The sequence below is a fragment of the Ailuropoda melanoleuca genome, chromosome 2 (assembly GCF_002007445.2).
Source record: "Ailuropoda melanoleuca isolate Jingjing chromosome 2, ASM200744v2, whole genome shotgun sequence".
Lineage (NCBI taxonomy): Eukaryota > Metazoa > Chordata > Mammalia > Carnivora > Ursidae > Ailuropoda > Ailuropoda melanoleuca.
In genome coordinates, this window is record NC_048219.1 from 44082250 (window position 1) to 44107778 (window position 25529).

At 37.5% G+C, this 25529-nt stretch overlaps 1 protein-coding gene across 4 annotated transcripts in view; it reads right to left on the minus strand.

Annotated features, from left to right (window-relative positions):
• Nucleotides 1-25529, minus strand: part of NEGR1 (neuronal growth regulator 1) — an 808029-nt gene that overhangs the window by 149563 nt on the left and 632937 nt on the right. For 3 of the 4 annotated variants that reach the window (XM_034653698.1, XM_034653697.1, XM_034653699.1), the window contains exon 6: nucleotides 22047-22198. In XM_034653698.1, coding sequence (XP_034509589.1) covers nucleotides 22047-22198 — 152 coding nt within the window. Of the gene's footprint in view, nucleotides 1-172; nucleotides 1969-22046; nucleotides 22199-25529 lie in introns of those variants that run through there. The other variant, XM_034653700.1, reaches the window with a different exon arrangement.

Sequence of the window (25529 nt, forward strand, 5' to 3'; positions counted from 1 at the left end):
AGTTTAAAACTCTAACAAACCATCTAAGCCTTTGTGACCTCCCTGATCTCCATTCCTTATTCTTAATCACAACTACTGAAAATGCCCATTAGGCTTGCGACATACAGCAAGTCTAAACAAAGGCAGAAAGCAGGATGTTGAGGTTCTGGGAAATTCTAATTGCTCCTAGGGAAAAGGACAAGTAAACAACTGAAAAGCAAGGCTCTGTTCGGACCAAGACCATTTCATTATCATTGCTGTGTCAAAGGGTTTTTTTGTTTGAGGGGAGCACAAGCTCATAATCCACACTTTTTTTCAGTATTCTGAACAGGAGCTAATACACTCAATTCCAGTAACCTGCACATTAACTCCTCTCTCACTATTGAGAAAAGCAAAGCATCTGTTGCTGCTAATTGACAGGCATTTTATACCACTGTTGCACACTCGTGCTTAAACATCGATTTCCAACACAGGGTCCAGACTTGTACGTCTGAGGTCTAGAGGCTTTAAATATCAAACTTACAAGTATATGTTCACTTGAATACATCTCTCTGTGTTCAACTTTATTTTTGCAAATGTCTAAGTGTATTAACCTCCTCGAGGTTGGAGTCATTGCTATGGAAACAACACTACTTAATAAATGTCTGGCTGCCCATATCATTGTGCTAGACACTAATAAATGGATAGACATGGCACCTTGGCTTCTGGTTTGTTACATCCCCAAAGGGACCGCTAGAGGAGTAATCAATGAACACTTGAAAAAGGATGGCCATTTAGATTGGTTTGCTAATACCATCTTAAAAGCAATTTTCAGTTCCTGAGATGACTGGCAAAGAAAGTGCCCCTGGAGGAGCCTAAGGCTGAAGGAAAGCTCCAGAGGTTGAGTTCTTGTAGCAGGTAAGAGTTTCGTGGAGAATTCTCATTTGCTGGAGGCCTCCGCCTCCCACATGTGAAGTCTCACGGTGACACTGCTTCCGGTTTTGGAATATTGTGGGTTTGTTGAATACGGGTATGGATTATGGTGTGTTAAGAATAGAAATTGTTTGTGATTGAAATTAGCAAGTTTGTTGAACTAGACCAACGTATAAGAAATAAAATATGAGTTTGCCTTTGCATGCCACCTAAGACTGTAAAGAGCGTTCTATCTAGAAATAAACAACTGTCTGCATTAAAGTGAGACCCAAATAGATCATGATTACAGGAACAGAAAGAACTGCTGCAGGAAGAGAAAGAGCTTGGACACTGGGATATTCATGATCCACTTCGTCCACATAGCAATTTGAAAGGTTAAAAATCTGGTTGAGCCCTGTGTTGTTACCTGTTCATCAGCCAATGACATCCAAAGCTGTGAGATGCATTGTGTAAACTAGCAAGCTTGCCAGACCGATCTGCTTTTATCTGCCTCTGTGTCTCTGCCCTACGCCTTGCTGTCTTGCTGTCTCTCCTGGGTAAGGGTGCAAGAGGTACAGAAGAGAGCAAAATACCCACTGAGGAACCTGAACTTACTTTTTCTGTTCCCTTCCTCCTGGCCAATCTCTGGGTAAAATGGCTAGTTACAATATAAAAGATCAGAGGAACCCAGTTTCTTGGAATTTGCTAAACTAAATATATTTACTCAATCCCACTCCATTTCATGAATCAGGAGAATGAATTTCACAGACATGGCGTGACTTGCTCGAAGTCACAGATCAAGGAAATGGCTAAACCAGGAAAAGCAGCAACTTCTTCTGAGTCCCAGGACAGATTTCTGATTTAGATGCGAAGAGCTGATCATGTTGGGGCATCACTCGGCCCTTAAAGCACCTATATGTTCTCGCTTTCCTTACATATGTGGTCATGTGGCACATTTCAGGGAGAGTAGTAAAGGTAGAAGACATTGGGTGAAGTTTCTGGGAAAGTTCCTCAAAAGATAGCCAATTCAGCCATCCTGTGCCGCTCCCTTCTTCTTGCTTGGAATATGGTTGTGATGTTTGAGCGCTATCTGTCCTCCTGTGCAAATGAGACAACAAGAACATGCAAGGGGGAAAAAAAGGACAGACTGTTTGGTCCCCATCAACACCGTGGTGCCAACCTTTGGGACAGTCTAACTATTTCTAGCCTTTTAGTTACACAAGGAAAACAAAACTACTAATTTGTTTAAGACTCTGTTTATCAGACATCTTTAAGTGCTATGGAGCTCAATCCCTAACTGATATACATGAAGGTGTGCTCACATAAGAATGTGCTAATTAAAGTCTCTGAGTCTAATGGATAATATTAGGAATTCATGTAACTTTAAATTAGAACTCTGAATACAATTGCACAAATCAACCTAACATATTAGGCATGTGCACTTAATTCTATCCTTGAGGCAGTGATTGCAGGGAGCATCAGGTGATGTGGGCTCCACCACCAGCTCTCAGGTAAATATGTTAGGCTAGTTAATGGGCCTCAGTTTTCCCCACCAAAATACTACGCATTAGATAATATGAACTTTTTAAGACTCTTATACCCTTTAGACCTAAGATTTAACAACTAGATCTTTTCTCTTTCCCTTATCTCAAGCAATCTGTGATTCCACTTTCAGTATACCAGTAAACAGAACTTGTCAGGGAAACAGTCTCTTTTGCCTTGGGAATTGATATATATACTCTTTCATTCAAAATCTTCTAACTTCTCCTTTTTGCCTGGCTAACATTCACTCATTCTTCAAGTCTCAGACTCAGTATCAATTTCTTTAGAAAGTCATGCTTCACACTTGTATATTATATTTGTCTGATAACATGCTGATATCTACCATAGATTATACATTTCTGGAAGATTGGGGTTATGTCTGCCCTATTGCCATTGTATTCCAGCAACTGAGGTAGATCCTGGCACCGAGTCCATATTCAGTAATGAAAAGATGAATGAATGCATGAAGAAACATTGTTTCTGTAGGGAAAAGTTACTCCAGTTTTCAAAGAAACAGCTAATAAAGCAATACTTGTCAATGGAACATGATTTATTTGTGTGTGGAAGTAGTTTGGCTATAGCTTTTATGTACGTACATAAGACTGAAGCCTTTTCATAATATTAGGCTTTAGATAAATTTGCTAAGTATGTATAGGCTCTGACTGTATTATTCGTAGAAATTAATAGGAATACTGCACAATATTTAATGCGGTTTGAACATTGGTAGGATAATTCATATATGTGGTCTTCAGTGGGAACTGTCTAAAAGTATTTCAAGAAGAGGGAAAAGCTCATTTAAAAATTTTTATTTCAGAATACTTTTCTTATTTTTGCAGGGTATCAAATAATCAGTTGAAGAAATAAGCAATGAGATAATTGGCTGGAATTTGAATGAATTGCCTTTTTGGATGGGCTATGCCCCCATCTCACTTGCAGAATTGAAAATGAGGGAAATTAGCTTGCCTTCTGAGAGTTAAATTATGAAAGCAACAGATCAGAACAGATATATGCAAAATTACCTTTTAAAGACAAAAGAAATTATACGGCAAACAGAACTTGACAGAAACCTGATTGAATATATTAACACATCTAAACAAAGAATATGTTACTCCTAAGAGGACGGAAGTAGAGATCCAGGATTTGGTCAGCTGCAGGCACAGTCAAGGGCAAATCAGGATGCAGGGGGTAGTTTAGAGATGGATGGATGTACCACTCAGAGAAAAGGGAGCCAGAATTACTGAACTTCATGCATATTTTTTCCCCTGCTAAAATTGCCATTTTTTGGTAAGATGAATGAAGGGATGTTGATTTTAGACTAATGCCATTTACTGTTTGATTTATTTTTCTCCCCTTGTCAGATTCCATGATCACAAAGCAATCTGCTGATTGCGATTTGGTGTCTGATGCAGGTCTGGCTACAGGGAGAGAATGGCTGATCCCATAGACTTCAAGTATTTTCTGTCCTCAGACAGTGATTTCTTAGGAAGAATTAATAAAAGATTTCTGATTATGATGTGGCTTTTCATGTTGCTTCACTTTAGGAACAGAATGAGCTGATCATGCCAATATGAACTTTATAATCCAAATCAATTTCTTATTGTACATTAACCAGTAATTATTTGAGGGTCCACTCAGAATATGTCATGGTCTCATATAGCTTTTAGTCAGTGTCAGTCTCTCACAGTTGCTAAGTCTTAGGGAATGGACTAGAAAGACCCTGCGCCTTTGAGATAGATGTCCAGAGTCTAGTATATGGTGACCTTTAAGCCATTCTCAGACCCAACAAGACTTCCCCTAGAGCCTTACTATTTAATGAAGAGTGGGCCTTGGTCTCATAGCATTAGTATCCCTGGTTACTTGAAGAAATTCAGAAGTTTAGCCTCTGGTCCAAAATCACTGAATCAGTCTGTATTTTGCCAAGGTTTTCAGTATATTTCAGTGTATAATATAATTTGAGAAGTGCCGCGTTAGGGGACACATCCACAATTTTTATCGCTCTATGTCTACAGGGTATTGGGAGACATTCCTTCATGGGCATTTCACACTGCTACATGTTTTGTTGGCAATGCCAACAATGGAAGGCCTCGGTAAAGAATAAAGAGTAAATGCTCTTTATTACCTCTCCTCTCTGGAATGATTTCTTCATGTACAAAGTAAAGGGAGCAGGGAAAGGGGTGAAGTAGTTGATGAGAGTTTACAGGTGGTTAGTTCCTTGAGGGCAAGGTCCATGTCATAAGAATCCTTTGTTATTGTTCTCCCCTATAAGAATCAGCACATTTCTTTGAATGTTGGTGATATCACTAAGTGCATGTTCAATTTTAGTCATAGGAACTTGATAATCTTTTAGAAAACCTTAACAAGTTATTTTCTGCACCCACTCTAATTCTACATTAAAGGATGTGCATGTGAACATAATTATTTTTCATTGAACTCAAAATATACAAATTGGTTTCATTATTTCTGGTTCAGTGCAATCTTGATAAATTTCAGGTCCCCACTCATTTAGGGATATTGTAGCATCTTTGGAAGAACAACTGTTTGTTCAATATATAATATTAAATTCTTCTGGCACTGAACTTCCAAATATGATTTTCAAGGAAGAAAGAATAATAGGAGAATTCAGGAGGTTCATGTGTGTTGCCTGCATTTGCCACTTTTGGAGTACTGAATTCAATTTAGTGCTGGCTGGTCTACAGAGATGGGAAGGAATACACCTTTGCCAAAGGAGGATCCGCCTGCACCCCACCCTCTAAAGTGATGGAGAGTCTGGTAACTTATACCTTGCAGCAGTAAAAAAGCCAATTGTTTCTGTCTCCAATTAAAGCACTAAAGAGGTAGCTACAAAGCATCAACCTCAACGTGAAGCAAGATGGTCATGGAAAGTCTGTGGGCTTTAGGGCACAGACAAACCAAGAGTATTGTCTTTACAACCAAGCCCACCATTTTTGATCTCCGTAATGTAGCTGTGTTTGACTGAGAGAGAATAAAGATGATAGTAAGTAAAAGATTGAAGCCACCAGTATTCAAAATTCTTTCTACCAAAAATATTTTCCTAAGGTTGCAAACAAATTAAATTAACTAGACTGGAAACCAACTAAGTTTTTGAGCAAATCGTTTTGTCAAAGTAAACCACACACCTGGTCTACTAACTCTTTAAGAGAGTTCTGTGTCCTCAATCTGCATCAGTACAAAGTGGGCCACCCAGGCTGTTCAGTCCCCAGTGCTTTCCACAAATGGAGTCATGGAGCCTAGTGTCTAGACCTTTGTCTTAGAAATTTCTCAAAGGTTATATTAAATAATGAACGTTAGAATTGTATAGCTTTAAAGGTTCACCTATGAAGAAGCCTACAACACAGTGGCCACCACCAATGAGCTATCAACAATGCTGGGGGAATAACCAAGCTCCTATAAGATGACAAATATAAGCAAGTACTTAAGTGACTATGTATCTGATGTTCTTGTAGAATGGAGAGGTTATAAATGGTACACGTAGTGACGGTCATGAAGAACTAAAATCAATATTAGGTGATTTTAAATTTAGCCTTAAACACAAACACGTTCACACTCACACTCACATGCATAGTTAAAATAATCATTTTCAATCACTATAACAGATTCCAGATTTTTTCTGTTTTCCATCTCTTGGCACCATTTCCAGTCTGAAATTGTCCTCTGTGTAAGCTTGTCACTTTGCTGCACTTTCTTCCATAAACAACGACAATAACAACAGCAACAGAATACAGTATTTTTCAAAACTGTTAAAAGTTAGGCCTATCTAACATTGAATTCAGCAATTGTAAATCACAAAGGATAATAATGTTGTTTTTGTATTTGAAGATAATGATTCTGAATCTCCATCAGCAGAATACTGGCTTGGAGTTATTTTTTCCAGTACCTTGCTACTCCCTGTTTCTGAACTCCCGAAGCCATAATTATCTTATCTAGATAGAGCACTGCATTACATTTTGCCTTTCCTCATTCTCTAATTGAGCCTAGATACTAAGTCTGATCTCATACCAGCTGTACCAAACGGAGGCTGCGATACTTTTCTCCTTATACTTCCCTTTCCTCGCATCCTTACCTTCCAGCCATTAGTAGAGTGTGGTGCACACTGGCATTTATATCGACTTGCTGATTAACAGAGGGGCTGGATTTGTGCTAAACCGTCTCAGCTCTCTCACCCAGTTCCTATCATTACCAATTGAAAGATAGGACTGGAGATATCGGTTATGAAAAACTAAAGCAAAACAAAACAAAACACAAAGAAAAACAAAGGCCATTCTTCTAGAGAGCTTAACTCCTCCTTGTTCTGGGACTGGAGAAAGTACATACTATGCTGGCTATTGCATTGCATATCATAGACTGTAGCTAAATTGGTAAAACTATCTTTATGGGCTATTTTCCAGGACATGGAAATAATTTTTAATGTTTAGCTATCAACTGTTATTGTGACCTTACCAATCAGGTGATTTTCTAATCAGGAAACAGTGTATTATAGGTCTATATAGGATAGTTCTTCATAGGTTCATCAAGGGCAAGAGTATTTAACTTTATTACAGTAGTCAGAGATGAAAGATTTTGCTCCAAAGTTTCTTTGGGGAGCTTTTCTTTTCTTTTCTTTTTTTTTTTTTTTTAAGATTTTTATTTATTTGACAGAGAGAGAACAGCGAGAGAGGGAACACAAGCTGAGGGAGAAGGAGAAGCAGGCTTCCCACTGAGCAGGGAGCCCGACCCCGGGGCTAGATCTCAGGACCCTGGGATCATGACTGGAGCTGAAGGCAGACGCCTAACAGCTGAGCCACCCAGGCGCCCTCTTTGGGAAGCTTCTTGCAACATCCCATGTATTTGAAGGAAAAAGAGATTAGACCAAACAATTATAATATGTATTAATGAAGAGATTAACAGTGTCCTAGAAAAAAGTTAGGGAAGACTATACTAGAAAAAGTTTAAACATCTCATCCAATAGTTCAGCACTAATTATTTTACTATCTGATCAGCATAATTGGTCAAGAGAGTGAAGTAACTGCTCTTCATTTAAATGAAAGTTGGCACAAGTATATATGATTTTCTAGAAATACATGAGGAAGTGATAAATATGTGTCTGAGGACTGCCAAACGTGGCAGAGGAATTAAAGCTCAGACCAAAAGTAGTCTTTATCTTAGTAACTGGGGTTGTTTCACATGCGCGGTGAGACATCTTAAGAACCAAAGTATCACAATATTTCAGTAATAAGTATTTGGTTCTTCTGTCACTCACATTTTCAAAGCTATCAATAGTATATAAAAAAAATGTTTTTGGCTGATGACATTTGTATAACACATTAAAAGATGTGTTACGAGCTAATACCTGCCTTTCTTTCCTTCCTTGTGTCTGCTCTCTTTTCCCTTCATTGTCTTCTGTGCTCCAGCCATACAAAATTTCTTTTATTCATTCATATTTGTCATTCTGTCTCTCACCTCTAGGAATTCACCACATTTTGTGGTAACTGCTTCTGTCTCCAACCTTCCCTTTGAAAACAGTAGTCTTTAAAAGGTTAGGCATCAAGTCTTATCAGCTCCCCTTGTATTCTCACATATCACGGACTAGGTATTCAGATAGTCAATACATTGACTAAGCGAACAGATACTCAAGTTTTAAAATTATGACATTACCGGTTAAGTTCACGTCCCAAAGTACGCAGGCTACAAACTATAATTTTCTTGCCTTAAACAGGTAAGAAGCATAAGGAAACAAAACACTTTAAGATATTTTTTGGGGGTAAAAGGAAACAGTTCCCCCCTACTTCAAAACAACTCAAAATATGTATTCCTCTTCCCCTGACTCCGGCCAGGTACTAGGAGAGACAGCACCGAGTCTGGAATCTGTGGTGATGTTAATACGATACACTGAAAATTTTTTATGGCCACGTAATCTATTTTTCTCTTTGGCTTCACAGGATTAAAACATCACAAGATAAGCATCCCCCGAGGCCTCACAATTTTGGCCTAAAATATTGCTTAAGACCTAGTGTAAAGCGGAATGAGGCAGAGTGATAGAGTCAATTTTAAGAGGGAAATGTTTTGCGCTGCAGCAAATGTAAACAAGAAATGCTGCATGCAGATGTGGGCACTTGGGTATGCACGTGCTTACCACAGAGAAAAAATCACAACTCTGTCAGGGCTCGTTATATCGATTTGGAGATACTCTATCAAATTATCCCTACCTCACAGTAAAGGAAATCAGAGATATAATGAGGCGGATTGGAGTTATATAAGAGGTAAAGGAAAGACAACAAATGGATGAATTCCTATCAGGCACCAAGTGTATATAAACATATATCTTGTTTAATATATAAGATCCTCCCACCTCCATGTGAGCAAATATGATAAACCCCATTTTACATGAATAAATTGAAGATAGAGAGGTTATGTAGTTTGCCTAGAATCTTGCAGTCTGCATAGGCAGAAGCCAAGTTGTCCTTTGTATTTACTCGGGTAAATAGAGGCATGTTGAAATTGGCTTGTCTCAGGTCAGGAGAGCCAACTGTTAATCCTGAAGGGTTGTGAGCAGTTTGCTAAACATTGCTTTTGTTTAAAATTAAGTTACATAGCTTACAATTAAATAAGTTTTATTAAAAACACGTCATAACTTTTCAAAACTCATTATTTCAAAATTATTTTATGATATTTTTACTATTATCTATGATCTTCAGGTTTTTTACATGATATCTGTACTGTGGAACTATCATACCACGGTGTGATACTGTACATACTTTCCCAACTCTGCACTCAGTGACATCACTTGGTAGCTTGAATCTGCATAATGGGGATATCTGCACCATGGAAATGGGCAAACGCTCCAAATTAGGGGTTGATTTTTTGTTATTGTTGTTGATGGTTATACTTAAGAGAGTGACGATGAAAATGGTAATGGAATTAAACATAAACATAAACATTAAGCATAACCATTGTATGTTGCCATTACATCCCAAGTAGAACAAAGAGTTGAGAGAATTTTCTCTCAGGATCTAAAACTGTTATTTGTTTCAGCAAAGAGGTTCTCATTATCATAAATAAAAACAGCAACAGACATTCATATCAGAATAGCACTCATAGTTGGGATACAACTCCACTTGTCAAATCATGACTGAATTGCAGCCATAGCTGGCTACAGATACATGATTTTTGCAAAAATCAATGAAAGGATTCTATGAAAGGGAATTGACTATATGGAATTTACCATAAAGTGTATAGCATATTTTATTATCATTTGTAAATTTTGTGATACACATTCTTTATTTCAGTTACATTTCTACCAATGCACCACTGAATATATAATAGTAAAGCCATAAAATTTTTATTAAGTAAGACTGAATAGAAATATGGGGAAGTTTTTGCAAGGTATAAAATTCAATCTATGGTATAATTATAAATATATAAAATAAATACATAAAGATAGGAAGGTTTATGTGAAAATAAAAGGAGTTTTGTGAGGAGGATAGATGATATACAATTAATTTACAGTACAAGGGGGTAAATATGAAAAATAAAAATGCATAACAAAAGCCCGCTATGACCTAGAAGAGTACTTATAATTTTTTTGTGCTAATGTTATAAAATATTTTGGAAGGGAAGGGTGGGATGTGTTGTCATAGAATACAATTCTACAGATACCTGTAGAAGGTTCTTTTCTTATATCACAGTAAACATGTTTTGCTTTTTTCTGTAACTGCTGCATCTCGAACTATAAAATACAATGCATATATGACCTTTCCCTTTAATAGTAGAATATTATACTGCCTTATTTTTTCATCACTAATTTTCATTTTCTCTCAATTTTAATACACATATCTTAAGATTTGAACTCATCTTTTCAGTCAGAAGAGATTCTCTGAGAGAAGCAGTTTTCTCACATCAAAACAAACATAAAAAAACAAACAAACAAAAGAGGCTTTGGGCAGCCAATTCTGTGACTGAGACTATTTTTAAAAAGTAAGCCTGCCTTTTCCCAGGAATGTAGGAGAAAATCTTCCTGCAAATTTCTGGCACAACCAGGTTGCTTCCCAAATTGGCCATTTGCACTCCGGGGCTAGAGCTGAATGTGCACAGAATTGCAGAGTAATTCAATTGCGGGCAGAATCGATGCAAGTGTGAACGCTGCCCTGGTCAGAGGTTGGCCCTTAGGCTGCAACTTAAATCAATTTTGGGTAAGCTAAGTTTGATTACATTTTCGGTGATGAAGCTTTCAAAAGCAATTTTTGAGCTGCCTATTCTGAGGCTGTTCGGTTCTATCCCGAATTTCTATTCCTGGTTAGAGAAGCATCTACTTATCTGTTCTGGTGATGATGAAGTCCTGGAGTTGAGGAAAAATGAGAGAAAGAAAAAGAAAAAGAAAAAAAAAAAGAGGGCATGATCCAGAAAGCATGTGAATCTATAACCAATAACATGTGAATAATAATGCCTTATATCCTTTCAAGATATGTAATAACAAGAGTAAGAAGGAGAAAGGATTGGGGAATTTGCTAACAAAGGGAAAAAAAGTAAGTAACAGACAGAAGATTATGACGACGGTGATGTGTGGCAGTTTAAGAATCTTTTGGCATGTGTGAGACCCGTTCCTTCAGGTGCTGCTGGCAGGAGGGATGTTGGAGAGATACAGGTGTTTCTGGAGTATGAAGCAAAATGGGTGTGAGCAAGGATGTCAAATATGGACTCCAACAGCAATATGCTAACTTGAGAGAAATAAACACTTCCCATTTATCTTTTTCCAGCAGAGTCAAGCCTGCAGAGTTGTACATTCATAGCTTGTGCAAGTCTTCCTAAAAATGTGTTTGCCTAGTTAAATAGTTTGATTATAGATATTAGCTACATTTGGGTAAGCATATTATTATAACATAAACTACAGTGCTCCAAAGAAATTGTTATTTTTTTGAGAAAATATGAATTTTCCTACAGGTATGACCACTAATTCTTAAAACATGGACTATAATCCTGCCAGTTTTAGAAAAATACGTTGCTAAATCTTTTCTTATGAAGTATTTTAAAAAACTAAAAGTGGACTGAGTGGTGACTCTAATGGTTTCTTGACAAGAATTATGATCTGCCTCACTAATTAGGCTGTTCCACATATGCACTAATTGGATTGATTTAAAAAATCAAAGAAAGGAAACTAAAGAGCATGCAAGTATCTAATACCACATTTTAAAGATGGGTTACTCGAGTCATTTCTTTACTTTAAAATCATTGAAAGAGAAAGCTGGCTAAAAAAAAAAGATAAGATTGGAAAAATTCAACTAACTAAAAATTTCCGGCCATGCCATAGGTGAAATAACATTGCCACGCAAGCAAGTCTTGCTTAATTTATTCAAATCTTACTTAAGTATATACTGGGCAGATATCTAATTTGTGTCTCTGGAGAGAAATCTCAATTGAATTATATGTAGAAGTAAGGAAATCCAGTCCATGCTGAATAGACACATTCAATGAGGACGTGCCATTTCGACTCTTTTCCCCAGCAGTTTTATGGCTACTAAAACAGAATTTACAGTGCTTTAGAGAAAGTGTGGCCCATTGAAATATCATTGCCTTCGCAATTAATTCTTCCTCTTTTTTCCTTTGTTTGGAACCTCAAAACAGAAAAAAAATCCAATTTCACTTTACTTTTTCTTTTGGTGATGTGCTCTATTAATTATGCTTCACATTGCCTGAGGAGAAACGGGGAGTTTAATAATAATGGCACTCAGCACCTCATAATAATCATTTTCTTCACTTATATCTCTGAATCTTATACGAGAGGCCACACTTAACATTTTCCAGAAAAAGAAATCACAGCACCAAAGTGGAGGTGGGGGGGAGTAGCTCAGACCGCTACCTTGTCATGTGCTCAAACTATTGGATCATGCTTCAAATCCGGTCACCGCTACAGGGAAAGTAATGCATGCTGGGTAAGTATTCTCTAAGAGACTTACTTAGAAATCATTGGGAGGGGAATCACTCACAGCACCTCCAATATGCTTTGTCAGGGAAAAGACTGGGAAAGGCACTACTGAAGGTAGAGGCTGGTAATACCTTTTCTTCAAGCTGGAAGTGTTGGCATGTTTCATTTTTACAAAATCTTAATAGCCACAACTCCCATATATACAGGGTCACATTTTGGCCTAATTTGTTATAAGGGTTAGAGTTTTGTGAAATAGCAAGCAAGAAGATCTATTCTAGTGCCTTTTCATAGGTTATTGGCCCACAGAATTGAAACTGTGAACATAAAGGAAATTTCCCTGGAGAGTAAAATTCTTTGTAGAGATGACAAAATGATTAGGCCAGCAGTGCTATTGAGCTAAACTTTATGGAAACTCACCACAGAGCAAAACACATTAAAATACTTTTTTTTTTCTGTCAATAAAAAATAATTTCGGGTTCAATGACAAAAATGTACAGAAGGGGAAAATATTGGCAGCCTTTCTACTTTGTTAAGGAGTAAGTATAACTGTTTTTAATAACAGCCAATACATAAATACTACTTCTTTTAAATGTATATAGATTTTTTTAGAATATTAAAGCATTACAGCTGAAAGAGAATTTGATTATTTATTTTATCCTCCTCATTTTATAGACGAGGAAACTGAGGCCAGAGAGTTAAGTGCTTTACTTAAGGACTTCTCCAAGCAAAGGCAAGAACCTAAATTGCTTGTCTCTTAGGCTAGGACCCCTAATCAAATTTTACGGTTAATTTTGAAACTCCTTTTGATTTTTCAATATCTTTTTGGTAGCTAATTCCCACAAACCTGCTACATTTCAAGGCTGATCAATGACAGCAGCAAATACCAAAGCCACATTCTCCCTTGGGCATTTACTGACCCTTTGTCAACCATGGGGATGTACGTGTAGCTTTAGTAGCTCAAGGATCCAGCTGTCAAATTGCCTCTTAACCTGAGAGAAACACATCAGTAGAGTAATTAATCTTGTACAACCCTCTCTATCAACCTGACCACTTTTTTTTTCATCATTACAAGTGAATGCTTATGTGCATGGCTGATTTAATTAATAATTCTAATAAAAAAAGACAGTAGCGTAGTGATATACATAAGTACATGAATAAATGAATTAAAGAAGCAATGTGGTTCTCGAATATCCAGTGAGATAAAGTTACACGGTTACTGGGGTTACAGAGACTGAGATTCACTGGTTACCCTTCAATGCTTGGACCATCCATATTGGAGAGAAAAGAAAAGGAAACTGACATTTAATGAGGCACCGTATTAACTATTTCACACATCCCGTATTGTTTGATCTTCACCATGACTGGATAAAAATAAGTTATTTCCCCTATTTTATAGATGAGACAACTGAAGTTTAAAGATTGGGATTGTGAGAACTGTCCAACATCCCAAATGGGGGGGCGACAGCTTTGACTCAGATCTGTTTGCTTCCAAAGCTTTTGGTAGCTGGCGTGTGTAGTGGAAAGAGCATTAGAACAAGGGTAGGAAAACCTAAGCCAGTTCTAGTTTTAGACCTGCTGTGGCAATATACAAATTTGAGTTCCCTCATCTATAACATGAAAGAACTGGTCTAGACGGAAAGTTTTCAAACCTAATCTTGGGAAACCCTGTGGCTTTTTGACGGGCCTCAGGGTCACTGTGCAGTGTGATATGGAGGAAAAAGACAGGACTTTCCACATTTGCCTCCAAGTCAACCAAATGAACTCCAGTTTTATCTTTGTTATATATTAAGGGCTTGTACCAGGTTTTATCTGGGGAAAGAAAGGAATTCACTGCTTTAAAAAGTTGGCGAAAAACCAACTAGGTAACATCTGAGACTACTCTAGCTTTAAAGTTCTGTCATTTGACATGGCTAACTAAAGTACTGTTAGCATTCGTATTTGGCTCTTGTGAATGGTGGTTTGGTGAACTGGGGCACCACAGGTTCCAACAGCTATTCTGACTACTTCAGCCTGGTGGGTATCGTCTCTCATGTATGGCACTGAATGACTATTTTGTGTCTAGCTTCTTGAGAACATTCAAAGCTTCTAGGAATGAGGCCAGGGAGGAAAAACTCTTCTTGCTTCACTCATACTGCATTTCAGCAAATTTGTATACATCCATTATGTGTATGACGATTATGCATGTGTGTATTTCCGTTTAGCAGAGTGCCATTCAGTAGGTTGATGTAGCTATATCAAAGTCTACCTACAACTGAAAACCTAATTTTTGTCAAATATTTATTACTAGAACATCCAGGAAAGGCTTTCCATTAACATCTTAAACCTGTGAGGATAAAGCTAGTTGGCTCACGTAGCGCACTGTCTTCAATAATCACCAAGTCTAAATTTATTACTGCCTCTTTCAACCAAAATGAAATTCCTATCTCTTTTAAGCTCCAGGAGGGGAGATCAATTTCAATCTAAAATATGAATCATTCAAATTTGTGGTATCACCTTTCACATGGAATCAGGGTTCATTATAATACACAAAAGTAACAGAGAGTCCATACAGTTGCTTACTGGCATGTGGGGACATTTGAAGCAAGCAGAGAGCTGAAATATTACTTGCAAGGGCACAGCTGGCTCCATATTCAACAAATCAGTCAAAAAATAACGTTTGCCTGCCTCAGTCAGATCTAAACAAGGAAAAACTGTTATGCCAGCCACATTCTTACTTTCTCCAATAGCCTCTTCCATTTTCCTCTTGGATACCAGCTACTGACTTTTTTTTTAATCTCAAAAAGAAGGTGTCCATCAAATTAAACAGACTGGTAAGAAATATCCTCTAACATGAAAGGAGATTTTCCAGAAACTTAAATAGCACTGATTGTATAAAACATTTGAAATTGGAACTTCATTATTGTCTCCACAGGGTTGCTAAGGCAGGGAAAAGACAAAGTTTTGGTGAGTACTTTGAATATTCTATATGTAATATTTCTGAGGCAAATACTTTGTTATTTGAATAAATGCGTGTGTCTGTGTGTGTGTGCTCGCACATATAAATGTGTATGTGTGTGTATATGTGCGTGGACACACACACAGACACACGCACACAAGAAAAGGAGAGAAGTCCTTATTGCATCATTAGGACCTATATTCTAGCAATAGATTTGACACCCCACTTTTGGAAACACATGAAAGAGGAACTTGGCACCCACACACTGCAGCAGTATTATTGCTAGCTAGGTAGGCCTGTACTCAAAGACTCTATTAATATTAAAGCTTGACTTGTCCCAAATATTTTCATATATTAGGTCTCAGGACAAAAGTGTATTAAACCAAAGCTGTGTGAATTTTAAGCACTTTATGTGGCTAAGATTTTTTTCCTTCTCTTTTCTTATTTCCCTTTAGATTGTGATTCTCTGTGTCTTATAATGAATACCTTTTTTTTTTAAGAAGGGGAGAAACAAAGCATATACAACATATTTTACGCATAGAAATGACTTCCATTGGTTACTAAATTACAATCAACTAATGGTGTAAATTTGATGAATTGGACCCATAGATGGCAGGATGGGATCATTCAGTTCACATTCTTTAAGGGGAAGACTTAAAGGAATCATCTCTTTCAGTTGCTCATGTTCAGGAAACAAAAAACACAACTGAAAAATATAAAATCCCAAATAATTCTGAATCCCAAATATTTTACTCAATAAGGAATTTTTGCTATGAATAGTTGGCATGCTGTCATCTATTATTAATTTTGTTAAAGCACTTGTTCCCTGAAGCTGGTCTATATTGATCTACAGATATTTTCTCTCTCTCTCTCATACACACACACACACACACACACACACACAGAGAGAGAGAGAGACTAAGAGACGTTTTCAGGAGAGAGAGACTAAGAGACGTTTTCAATGCAGATATGTTCAATGCAAGTTATATTTCAGAAATTTCTGGACAGATCAGCATAAATTTTGTTTTTCCCTAACTTGAGAAGTTATGCATTCTTTACCTAAAGTAATTCTACTGATGAAGTTACTAACATCTCTGCTTAGAATTAGAGTCCTCTTACTATTACAGTCGAAAGCCTTCAGGCCATGGAAGGCAAAGGGGTTTAAGGTGACTTCATTTTAAATCAGTCCTTTCTTATTTCTCTGGGACTCAAGAAAGATGTGAGAAAAGAGGCTAACAAACTGAGAATGAGGGAGGCTTGCAGAAGAGCAAGAAGCATGGGAAGGATGATTCACCAAAGAGCTACTGAATCTTTGCTGGTCGGGAAGTGGTTGACATACGCATGGCCGTTAGACCTGTTAATCATAAAGCAAGCCCTGAAAATTCAGACCAGCTGCTAAAGCGTCAAGGCAGATCATCAACCTGTGTTCTTCCTTTCAGTGGTTGATTTTCAGACTTTTCCTATCTGCTGTAGCATTGGACACTGACGACCATCCTCTTCTTGAAGGAGTCTCCTCCTGCAGCTTCTGTGACACGGATCTGCCTCTGACATCTCTGTCCACACTGAATCCACAAGCCCCTACAGGATGTTTCAACTCTTCTGCTCATTCCTCAATGCTGATTTTACTTGGGTTTTGGTCCTTGCTCATCTTTTGCTATACATGACTGACATGACCACCTCCATTCTGATAACTTCCACATCATATCTTCATTCTGGACTTTACACGCAGCTACCTACTGGACATTGCCTCCAACTGAAGCACTTTTCTTCTTTCAATCTCTACCTTCTCCCCAAATCTGAAAATGTTAATACTCTTCTCATGTTCTACCCTGGTTAATCTTACCCAACTAAATGTTGGGAGTTACCTAGATTCCTACAGTTCCTTTTGTATTCTCTCCACATTTGGCCATTAACTCCTCTCTCCTAATTTCTCTCCACTCTTTCACCCCCGCCCTTCTTTTTGTGCAATTATCCTCTTGTAAGTCTAATACCTGGGTTTAGCCCTCTTGTTACCTAAGAATGTCTTTCAGAAAGAAAATTTGTTCATATCCTTCCTTTATTAAAAATCCTTCAGTGGCTCTCCAAAACCAGAAGGATAAAGTCCAAGCTCATTTGCAGCCCTTCCTGTCCTTATTCTACCAACTTGTCCAGCCATCTCTCAATACTCTCTTCTCCCACCTTTTACTCTAACCATATAAAGATACTATCATGTCTTCAAATGTAGCAGATTGTTTCATACTGCCATGTCTTTATAGTAGCTGCTTCATATTAGAGTATTCCCACTCCCAGCCCCCTGAGCATTTCACACTCAGGCTCAATCCTATCACGCCCTTTGTTCAAGGGTTATCTCTGCAGCTCACCTCAGTCACTGAGACTGAGTTGATCATTCTCTCATTTGTGCCACTGTACACTGTGCTCGTGATTGTTCTTGAATGAACTCTGCAAACTTCTGCCTTTCAAAATGACACAATGGTGGCTAAAATGGTATTTTTAGTTGTATCTTAGTTATAATTCTCATAGTGATATTACCTACTCTGGGCGACGGTCCTTTCAAGGCCCTCAAAACCAGATTAAGAGCCTCTTTCTGCCCTAGTACGCTACCGTTCCTGCACTGCATTACAGTTGTCTGTTTCTTATCCCTCTCCTCTCATTCATCTGAGAAATCTCTGAGGATCAGTTTCCAGATCTATTAATTCTTTTCTTTTCAACATTGAGCACGGTGCTTTGTACACGTAGGCAGTCTATAGATAGATAGATAGATATAGATATAATATAGATATTGCTATTGAATAAATCATTTGAGCCTGAAAATAGAACAGCTGTTTTAGTTTTGCCTTACTCTTTGAATCTCCTAGATGTTTGAAGTTCTATGCAGCAAACATCATATTTAATCTGGAATTAGTGCCACAAAGTCTGGTTCATGCACTGACCAAGCACAGGTTAAGTTACAAGCTAGATTTGGGACATTATTTCAGATTCGCATGCCTTCTCCCTGGCTTGCCAGGGACAGTTTACTATCTAAACCCTTGGTAAAGTGTTGGGCACTGGGCTAACAAATAAGGTCAGCCATCTATATATTGCTTTGTGAACTGAGTGCTCTTAAGGGATACACACACACACACACACACTGGCTAACATTTATTGTTTACTTTGTTGCAGGCTGAGTAATAAATGCTCTACATGCATCATCCCATCTAATTTTTATCCTATAGGTGGGAGCTAGTATTGCCCTCATTTTATCAATGAATTAACTGAGGCTTTGGCATTTGCTTACTCAAAGTCACACATAACTAATATGTTGTAAAACTGGGATTCAAACCAAGGCCTGCTTGACTCATTTTATGTGAAACACACACACACACACACATACCAAAGAATGTTGCATTCTTGTTTTTCTTTGTTTTTTTTTGATGGTCTTAGTTCTAGGAAAGCTCTAAATTATTCTTGCCTTCTTGCCTTCTGTCTTCTTGGTGATCTAGGAAATGCAGGTTGTTACAAACCAGGAGTAGACTGTATCAGTCCAAGATTTACCCTAAACAGTTATGGATGGGGAGCTGATTCCTAGTGGCTAAAGCACTGTTAGAAAGCTATTATCACTCAGTTTGAGGGTTTGCTACGTATAAATACTATACTAGGCAACTCACATTTCTGATAACCCTGTCTTTGAGTGTATGAACTATCAGGGATACAAACCATGAAAACTGGAAATTTTCTTATTCAGGCATGTTCCAAATATCACCATGTACACAAGTGGCAGACTTTTTGGAGCCTATTTCTTTTCTTTTGGATAAGAAAATGGGCAAGCTAGTTTTACACACTCCCTTAAGTATAGGAAGGGCTGATCTTCAGCAATAGATTTTTAACAGCTGGTCATAGGCCAACACTAGATCAGCTTAGGACTGGATTCTAGTCTTGGATCAATTTAGAGCTTGAAGACTCTCCCATTCACAGACCTTGTGAAAATCTGACAGAAGCTCTTCTCAAGTGATGCAGTGCACTTTTCAGCTAGTATCACGTGGACTTCAAGAAAGCTGCCTTTCCCCATTACATAGTTTGTAGATTCACAATGCCTGTGTTGGATAAATGTACCATCCAGAGAGATTTAAAATGCCATAAAAATGTGTGTTTAAATGTCCCTGACTCTCATTTTTGTATGTTTTCAGTCAAACATTGAGCCCATTCATCTTTCACATACTTAAATTTCATATCTGGTGTATGTTGTTTACATCTAAACACTTGTTTTAAAAAGTTTTATATGTTGAAGAATAGCACCCTAAATTATTAAAGAAAAGTTGATAAACACAAGAAGGACAAATATGTTACATGTAGAGGTTTAGATTTGGAAGAGTATGTTGCAAAAGATGCAATTTCTCTTTCACTCCATTGATGCTTTTACGTTCATAGCAAGAGACAGGGAAATGTTAAGATTTAAAAACTTGGGCTCTAGAGCAAGACAGTTAGGGATTCAGGGCTTTGCTCTGTCACTTATCAACCATTTGACTTTGGTCAAACTTTTACTCTCTCTTCATCTTAGTTTCCTCATTTGTAAGGAGGAAATTAAAGAATTTACCTCTTTGGATCACATGAGAATTAAATGAACAAATTCATATAGTGAGATTAGAATGGTATCTGGCCTACAGTAAGCTCACAATAAGTGTTACTTGTAATCCTCCTGCTATTGCCTTGCATATCTAGAGATCACAAATACACGTTTTATATCTAAAACCCAGCTCATTCATTCATTTATTCATTAGCCATTTAATCACTTATTCAATGTTTAACAAATTCATTTATTCCCCAAAGATTTATTGATTACCTATTAAGTAGCAAGCACTGTGCTTGGTGATGTGGGAGATAACATCATGAATCAGGTATTGATCCTATATTCTTAACAAACATACTTTGGTGGAGAGAGATGAAAAGCATATAAAAATAATTATTGTACAAAATAGAGATGCTCAGTGCAGTAAGGGCTTCAGATGAGGCCATACAAGAGTTCTGAATATATAGACATTCCTTCAGACTTCTAGGGCTACGCTCATAATTACAGATAAGATTTGCATATTATGTCTTTGTTGACAGATTAATCAAATTGTGCTAGTATGTCACAGCACCTCTACGTCAGGAAGCCAGTGGCAAAGGGAGATGAGTAGAGTCCATTCTAAAGACACCATGCTTAGAAGCCCTTTCAGTGGTGCATATTTCCAAATGATTGCGTTAAGGTTGCCAGAGCACTACAAACACTTAAGTAAGTGACATTTGTTTCTAATTTGTCACATTCATTAATGTTTCAGTTTCAAAAATCAGAATGTGATTTAGAAATTTAAATAGCAAAAAGTTAATGTGTTGTTAAGCCTTAAATTTTTCTTTACTTTGCCTTTTTAATTCATTTATTCTTTCAGGTTCTTGAATATTTAAATCATTTAAAACATTAATTGTATACCAAAGAAGTATCAATATTTACATTAAACTGGAATTCACACTGCTCTGTAATATTTTTAATGGTTTATATTATTCATAATTACACTAAATAAATCATCCTCATGGAAGAAATTTAAACAAGTTTATTATTCTATGGCTACTGCATGGCAAGCAGTGTTTTTCAGAGTGAGGGGTATTAAGAAATATTAAGTAATATTAAGCTGGAGGTAATAAGTGATGTGTTGTTTTTAAGGTGAGCAAATCCTTTTTAAATGATATTTTCTACTAACAACTAATATCCCATTTTATTTGACCTCAGAGGTACTTAAATTGTGGTAATTCCAAGTTCATAAATCATGAAGCTTCTTATAGTGTATTTTTTAGTAGTAGGAGTATTGTATATCCCATCCTCACTTCTGCAAATGGAAGTGATCGTGTCTGTGGTGAATTACACAATATCCTCATTTTTCAGAGACGGCTTATTATCACAGGATGATAACATAAATATATGTATGTCAGCTTACTATAAAAATATTAACTATAAAAATAAGGATGATTCAGATAACTTTGTGGAACTGAAAAGACAGTATATTCTGTCTAATCTTTTTTGAACATTTTGAGAAATACTCCACTTAAAAATTAGGACTTTTTTATGGTTATGAAAATGTGTTGTTTATTCAGCTCTTAAAAAGCTCTATAAGTAATTATAGGAGAAAACATCAGCTTAGGTTTCTCTCCCTTCAACTAATCCTCATGTTTGTTCTTCCTTTTTCACTTCCAGTCCTTAGAACTGAGATACATTAGAAATACAGTATTTATTTTAGCAAAACCTTAAGTTGTATTTCAAATATAGTTTTGAGTAAAAACATGATCTATATGGATAAAATACTCTGTCCAAGATCATTTACTTACTCTTTCATTTTATATATGGCATGTGAAATTCTCACTATTCCAAGATGAATGTCTAAAGAAAACCAACCGAGAGTAAATTCAACTGAAATTAACCTATGCTTAAGGATAATGTAACATATTTTTAAAAACAAAGCAAAACGAAAACAAACAAAAGCCCACCAAACCATCTTCTGTCAGAAGACGTTTTTCAGTGGGTCCTATTATTTACATATTTCTTCCCTTTTCTGCGCTCTAAGACATTTTTCTAAACACATTAGACTTCAATAGGGATTCAAAAATTCTCAAACACCAATACCATTTAGGGGCCAAGTTTCCTCTGTGTAGGCATGTGTCACATCAGGCTGAGTTCTAAAATCAACATACACCATTCTCAGGTTTTATCTCTGCTGATGGACAGGAGCCAAAGGTCCCCCTCCCCCCGGGGCATTTTGGCAACACTGTGTTACTTACGGTTGAGAGGCAGGCTCGCATTGGTAGTGCCTAGCTTGTTGGCAGCCACGCAAGTATAGTTGCCGAAGTGCTCCTGTGTCACATTGGTAACAGTGAGAATGGATCTTGTGCTAAAGTTTTGAATAATGATTCCTTGTTGGCCATTGAAGAGCCTAGAAGACAAAATAAACTCTAGGTAAACAGGCATCGTGAATACCATTTTTAGTTTTAGCTTCATTGTGGTTGTCATGGCAACCCATGGTTAGTTTTGTCCACATTCGTGTTAGCATAGAATGTGATAATGGTGCAATTATATTTTCCTTACGTTAGTAGATATCGGGAGGAGGAGCTGTTTGACAGCCGTAGATTGTTACTATGGGATGCTTTGTGCTCTACAACACACTGAATTTATATTTCCCCATGTCCTATTCATACATTGATTCGTATTTTAGAAAACTAAACACATCACAGCAATGGCATCTCATCTGTTAGTCGAGAAAGAGTAAAGCAAATTAAATATGATTTTATTAAAAACACAAATTGATGGTTTCTAAAACCATCAGGATATGTCTAGGCCATCTCAGATGATATTACTGGATAACTCCCATGAAAGTTAACCACACAACTGTGATAAGATGGTTCTGAGTCTAGGGTCACACCACTTTGCTGCAGCTGTGTATGACCCAGACAGGCGACTTGCTGTTAAACCTAGAAAAAAAGCAGCAATCTAGCATTGAGAAGAGTATTTCAAATTGAGTCTCATCTTGGCCACATACGAGGAATGTGGCTGGGAAAGTCCTCTAACCTTTCTGGGCCTCGATATGTTTCAAATTTTCCCCGGTTCCACACCGACTACCCAAAAATCTCTCTCCAGGCTTACCAGCAGAGGTCTCACTCTCCAGTAGGCGGGCAGAGCGACTCTGTTCCCAGGGCTTGCCACGCCCACTCCTGCTTCACTCTTTTCCTGATTCTGCGTCCAATGGTCATCAGCCCCTTGTATATCTGCCAGCTGGATACTTCCCTCCTCACTCAGGTCTGATCTGTGTTTTATCTTTCCTACTCTAATGCACCTTAAATGACTCTTTCCTCTCTCTCTCTCTCTGCATGTTTCTCTCAAAATTGCTGTGGTATTTCTAAAACCAAAGTCACATTCTTGCATTGTTCTCTGTAGCAGTTTCTGGGCACATAGGTCTTTTCAACCCAAATAAATTGAATTGCTTTAAATTCCTCAAAAGGCAGGGCCATATGGACATAGTTAATTTTATATTTGAGTCCTGTATACACTTAAGTACAAAAAAATAGTTCAGGGTGCCTGGGTGGCTCAGTCAGTTAAGCGTCTGCCTTCGGCTCAGGTTGTGATCTCGGAGTCCTGGGATTGAGCCCCGCGTCATGTCGGGCTTTCTGTTCAGTGGGAAGTCTGCTTCTCCTTCTCCCTCTGCCTCTCCTTTACCGTGCTCTCTCTCTTGCTCTCTCTCCCAAATAAATAAAATCTTAAAAAAAAAAAAAAGCAAATAGTTCATAGATCAACAGAGTTGGGGTGACATCCCCAAAACACAGGGATTGGTAAATCCCCTCAAGAAATTCTCTTTCTAAATAAGAATTCTGAAATAATGAGGATGCCAACCAGATGATAACGTCTCCCTAACTAACCCCAAAGTTTATGATGAAAAGATGTGCTGATCACAATATTGGCTACGTAAGCTCATAGCCCAAATGGCATGGTATTTTTTCCTCCTTAATATGTTCAAGTTTTAGTACTAAATATTTCTTTAATCATGAAGATGCTAATACATGGCGTTCCCCTGAGAGTTTCGGTTGAACTCCTTTGCATTTACGTTATGTGACTTGCATCTGAATTAAGATAAAATATACTGCAGTTACATGCAGATTAAAATAAGCAGCCATGCTTGATTACCCTGGGAATTACTTATATTTCATGTAATAGCTGAATTTGACTTATCCAAAACTCAAACTTTAATCAGATTAATAAAACTTCGAGTTAAATAAACATTGAAAAACTTTAACTTGAGCAATAAACCTAATGGTCTGCGACTCTGACAAAAGAAAATAGGGCATAAAATATCAAGGGTATGGCAGCTTTTACTCTCCTGTCTCATACTGCAAATCTATCAACATTTATGCCAAAATACCACCCTGATTATTGCATATTTTCCTACATCACATTAGTAACTTTATTTTGAACCAACTAGTATACACTATGTATACAAATTCACAGCTTCGTTGTCCTGAGAGCTTTGTCATTATGGCTCAAATCTATCTGCCCATGTCTACACCATGGACACATTCTCCGGAGGACTCAGCAACTCCAGGACTATGAAATCCCCATTGTGCCCCACCTACCAAAACTGAGATTCATTATGTTGCTAAAGAACTAAGAAGAAATTAGTCAGGGTCTTCATTTGGCTAGACTCTGGGGAGAAACATCTCAAGGGAGTAGAGTCAGTAACATGACAGCATTGTTTACTTATGTTCTTTCAGGCTGACTTTCTGAGTTGCCTTCTAATTCTCTGCCCTTCAATGTGTCTGAAGGCAAAGCCCCAGATGTTGCTAAATCATGCAGCATATCCACACTCGTGTGTGTAGACCTATTCTTGGTCTCTGGCCAGCGCTGCTGTGTGCATCCTTACACACAGAGGGGCACGTCAATGGCACAGCAGTGGCAGCAACTCCAGCTGCTCCCTCAGCCTGGCAAGTGGTGATGGCCAATAAAAAAGAAAAGTTATCTTCCCTGGGGGGATGTACTTCCCTCTAGAGGAATCTAGCTTTCTGAGATCACTGGAGAAGTCCAAAGCTTACTTTATTCTAGAGTGGGGAGTTTTAGAAATGCTGACTCCTCAAATACCCTGTAAGAACCTATCTCTACCCAGTAGATGGCTGAGACAGACTTTCCAAAGCTGACCTTGAGGGAGAATGACTTCTGAGATGGTATGTGTCTCTGGAGGTGTACTCCTGTGATTTTCCTGCAGGAATCCTGAGGGTCCATGGGGTGAGGGGCTTTCTCAGTTATTCAAAATAAATCTGAAAATTGTCATTGCTACAAAGATGAGTCCTATGCTTAGGTGCTTAGTGACTTGGCCAGGCAACCAACACATGTTTTTGAAGATCTTTGGAGGCCCTTCAGAAGGTCAAAGCTGAAGAGAAGAATCAATCAGACAAACAGGTGTTTATAACTGAGTTTATGGTGGTCACAATGAGGACCCTGTTAAGATGAATACTTCTACCCTTAGTTACTGGATATAGAAATTTGAATCACACTTATAAGTCCCACACTTATCATGTCCCTCCCTAATGTAATTTCAATCTTTGGCTAAAAACAAATAAAAAGAAGAGCTCTTTAACTGATGATATTTTTTTTCTTTATGAAACAGTTTTATTAGAAAATGGTTGGATATAATTATATTTTCTGTAAACAGAATCATTTTTTTTCAATAAAAACATATATTTGACAAATTAAATTGTTATTCTGTGTTAAAGAAAATTCTT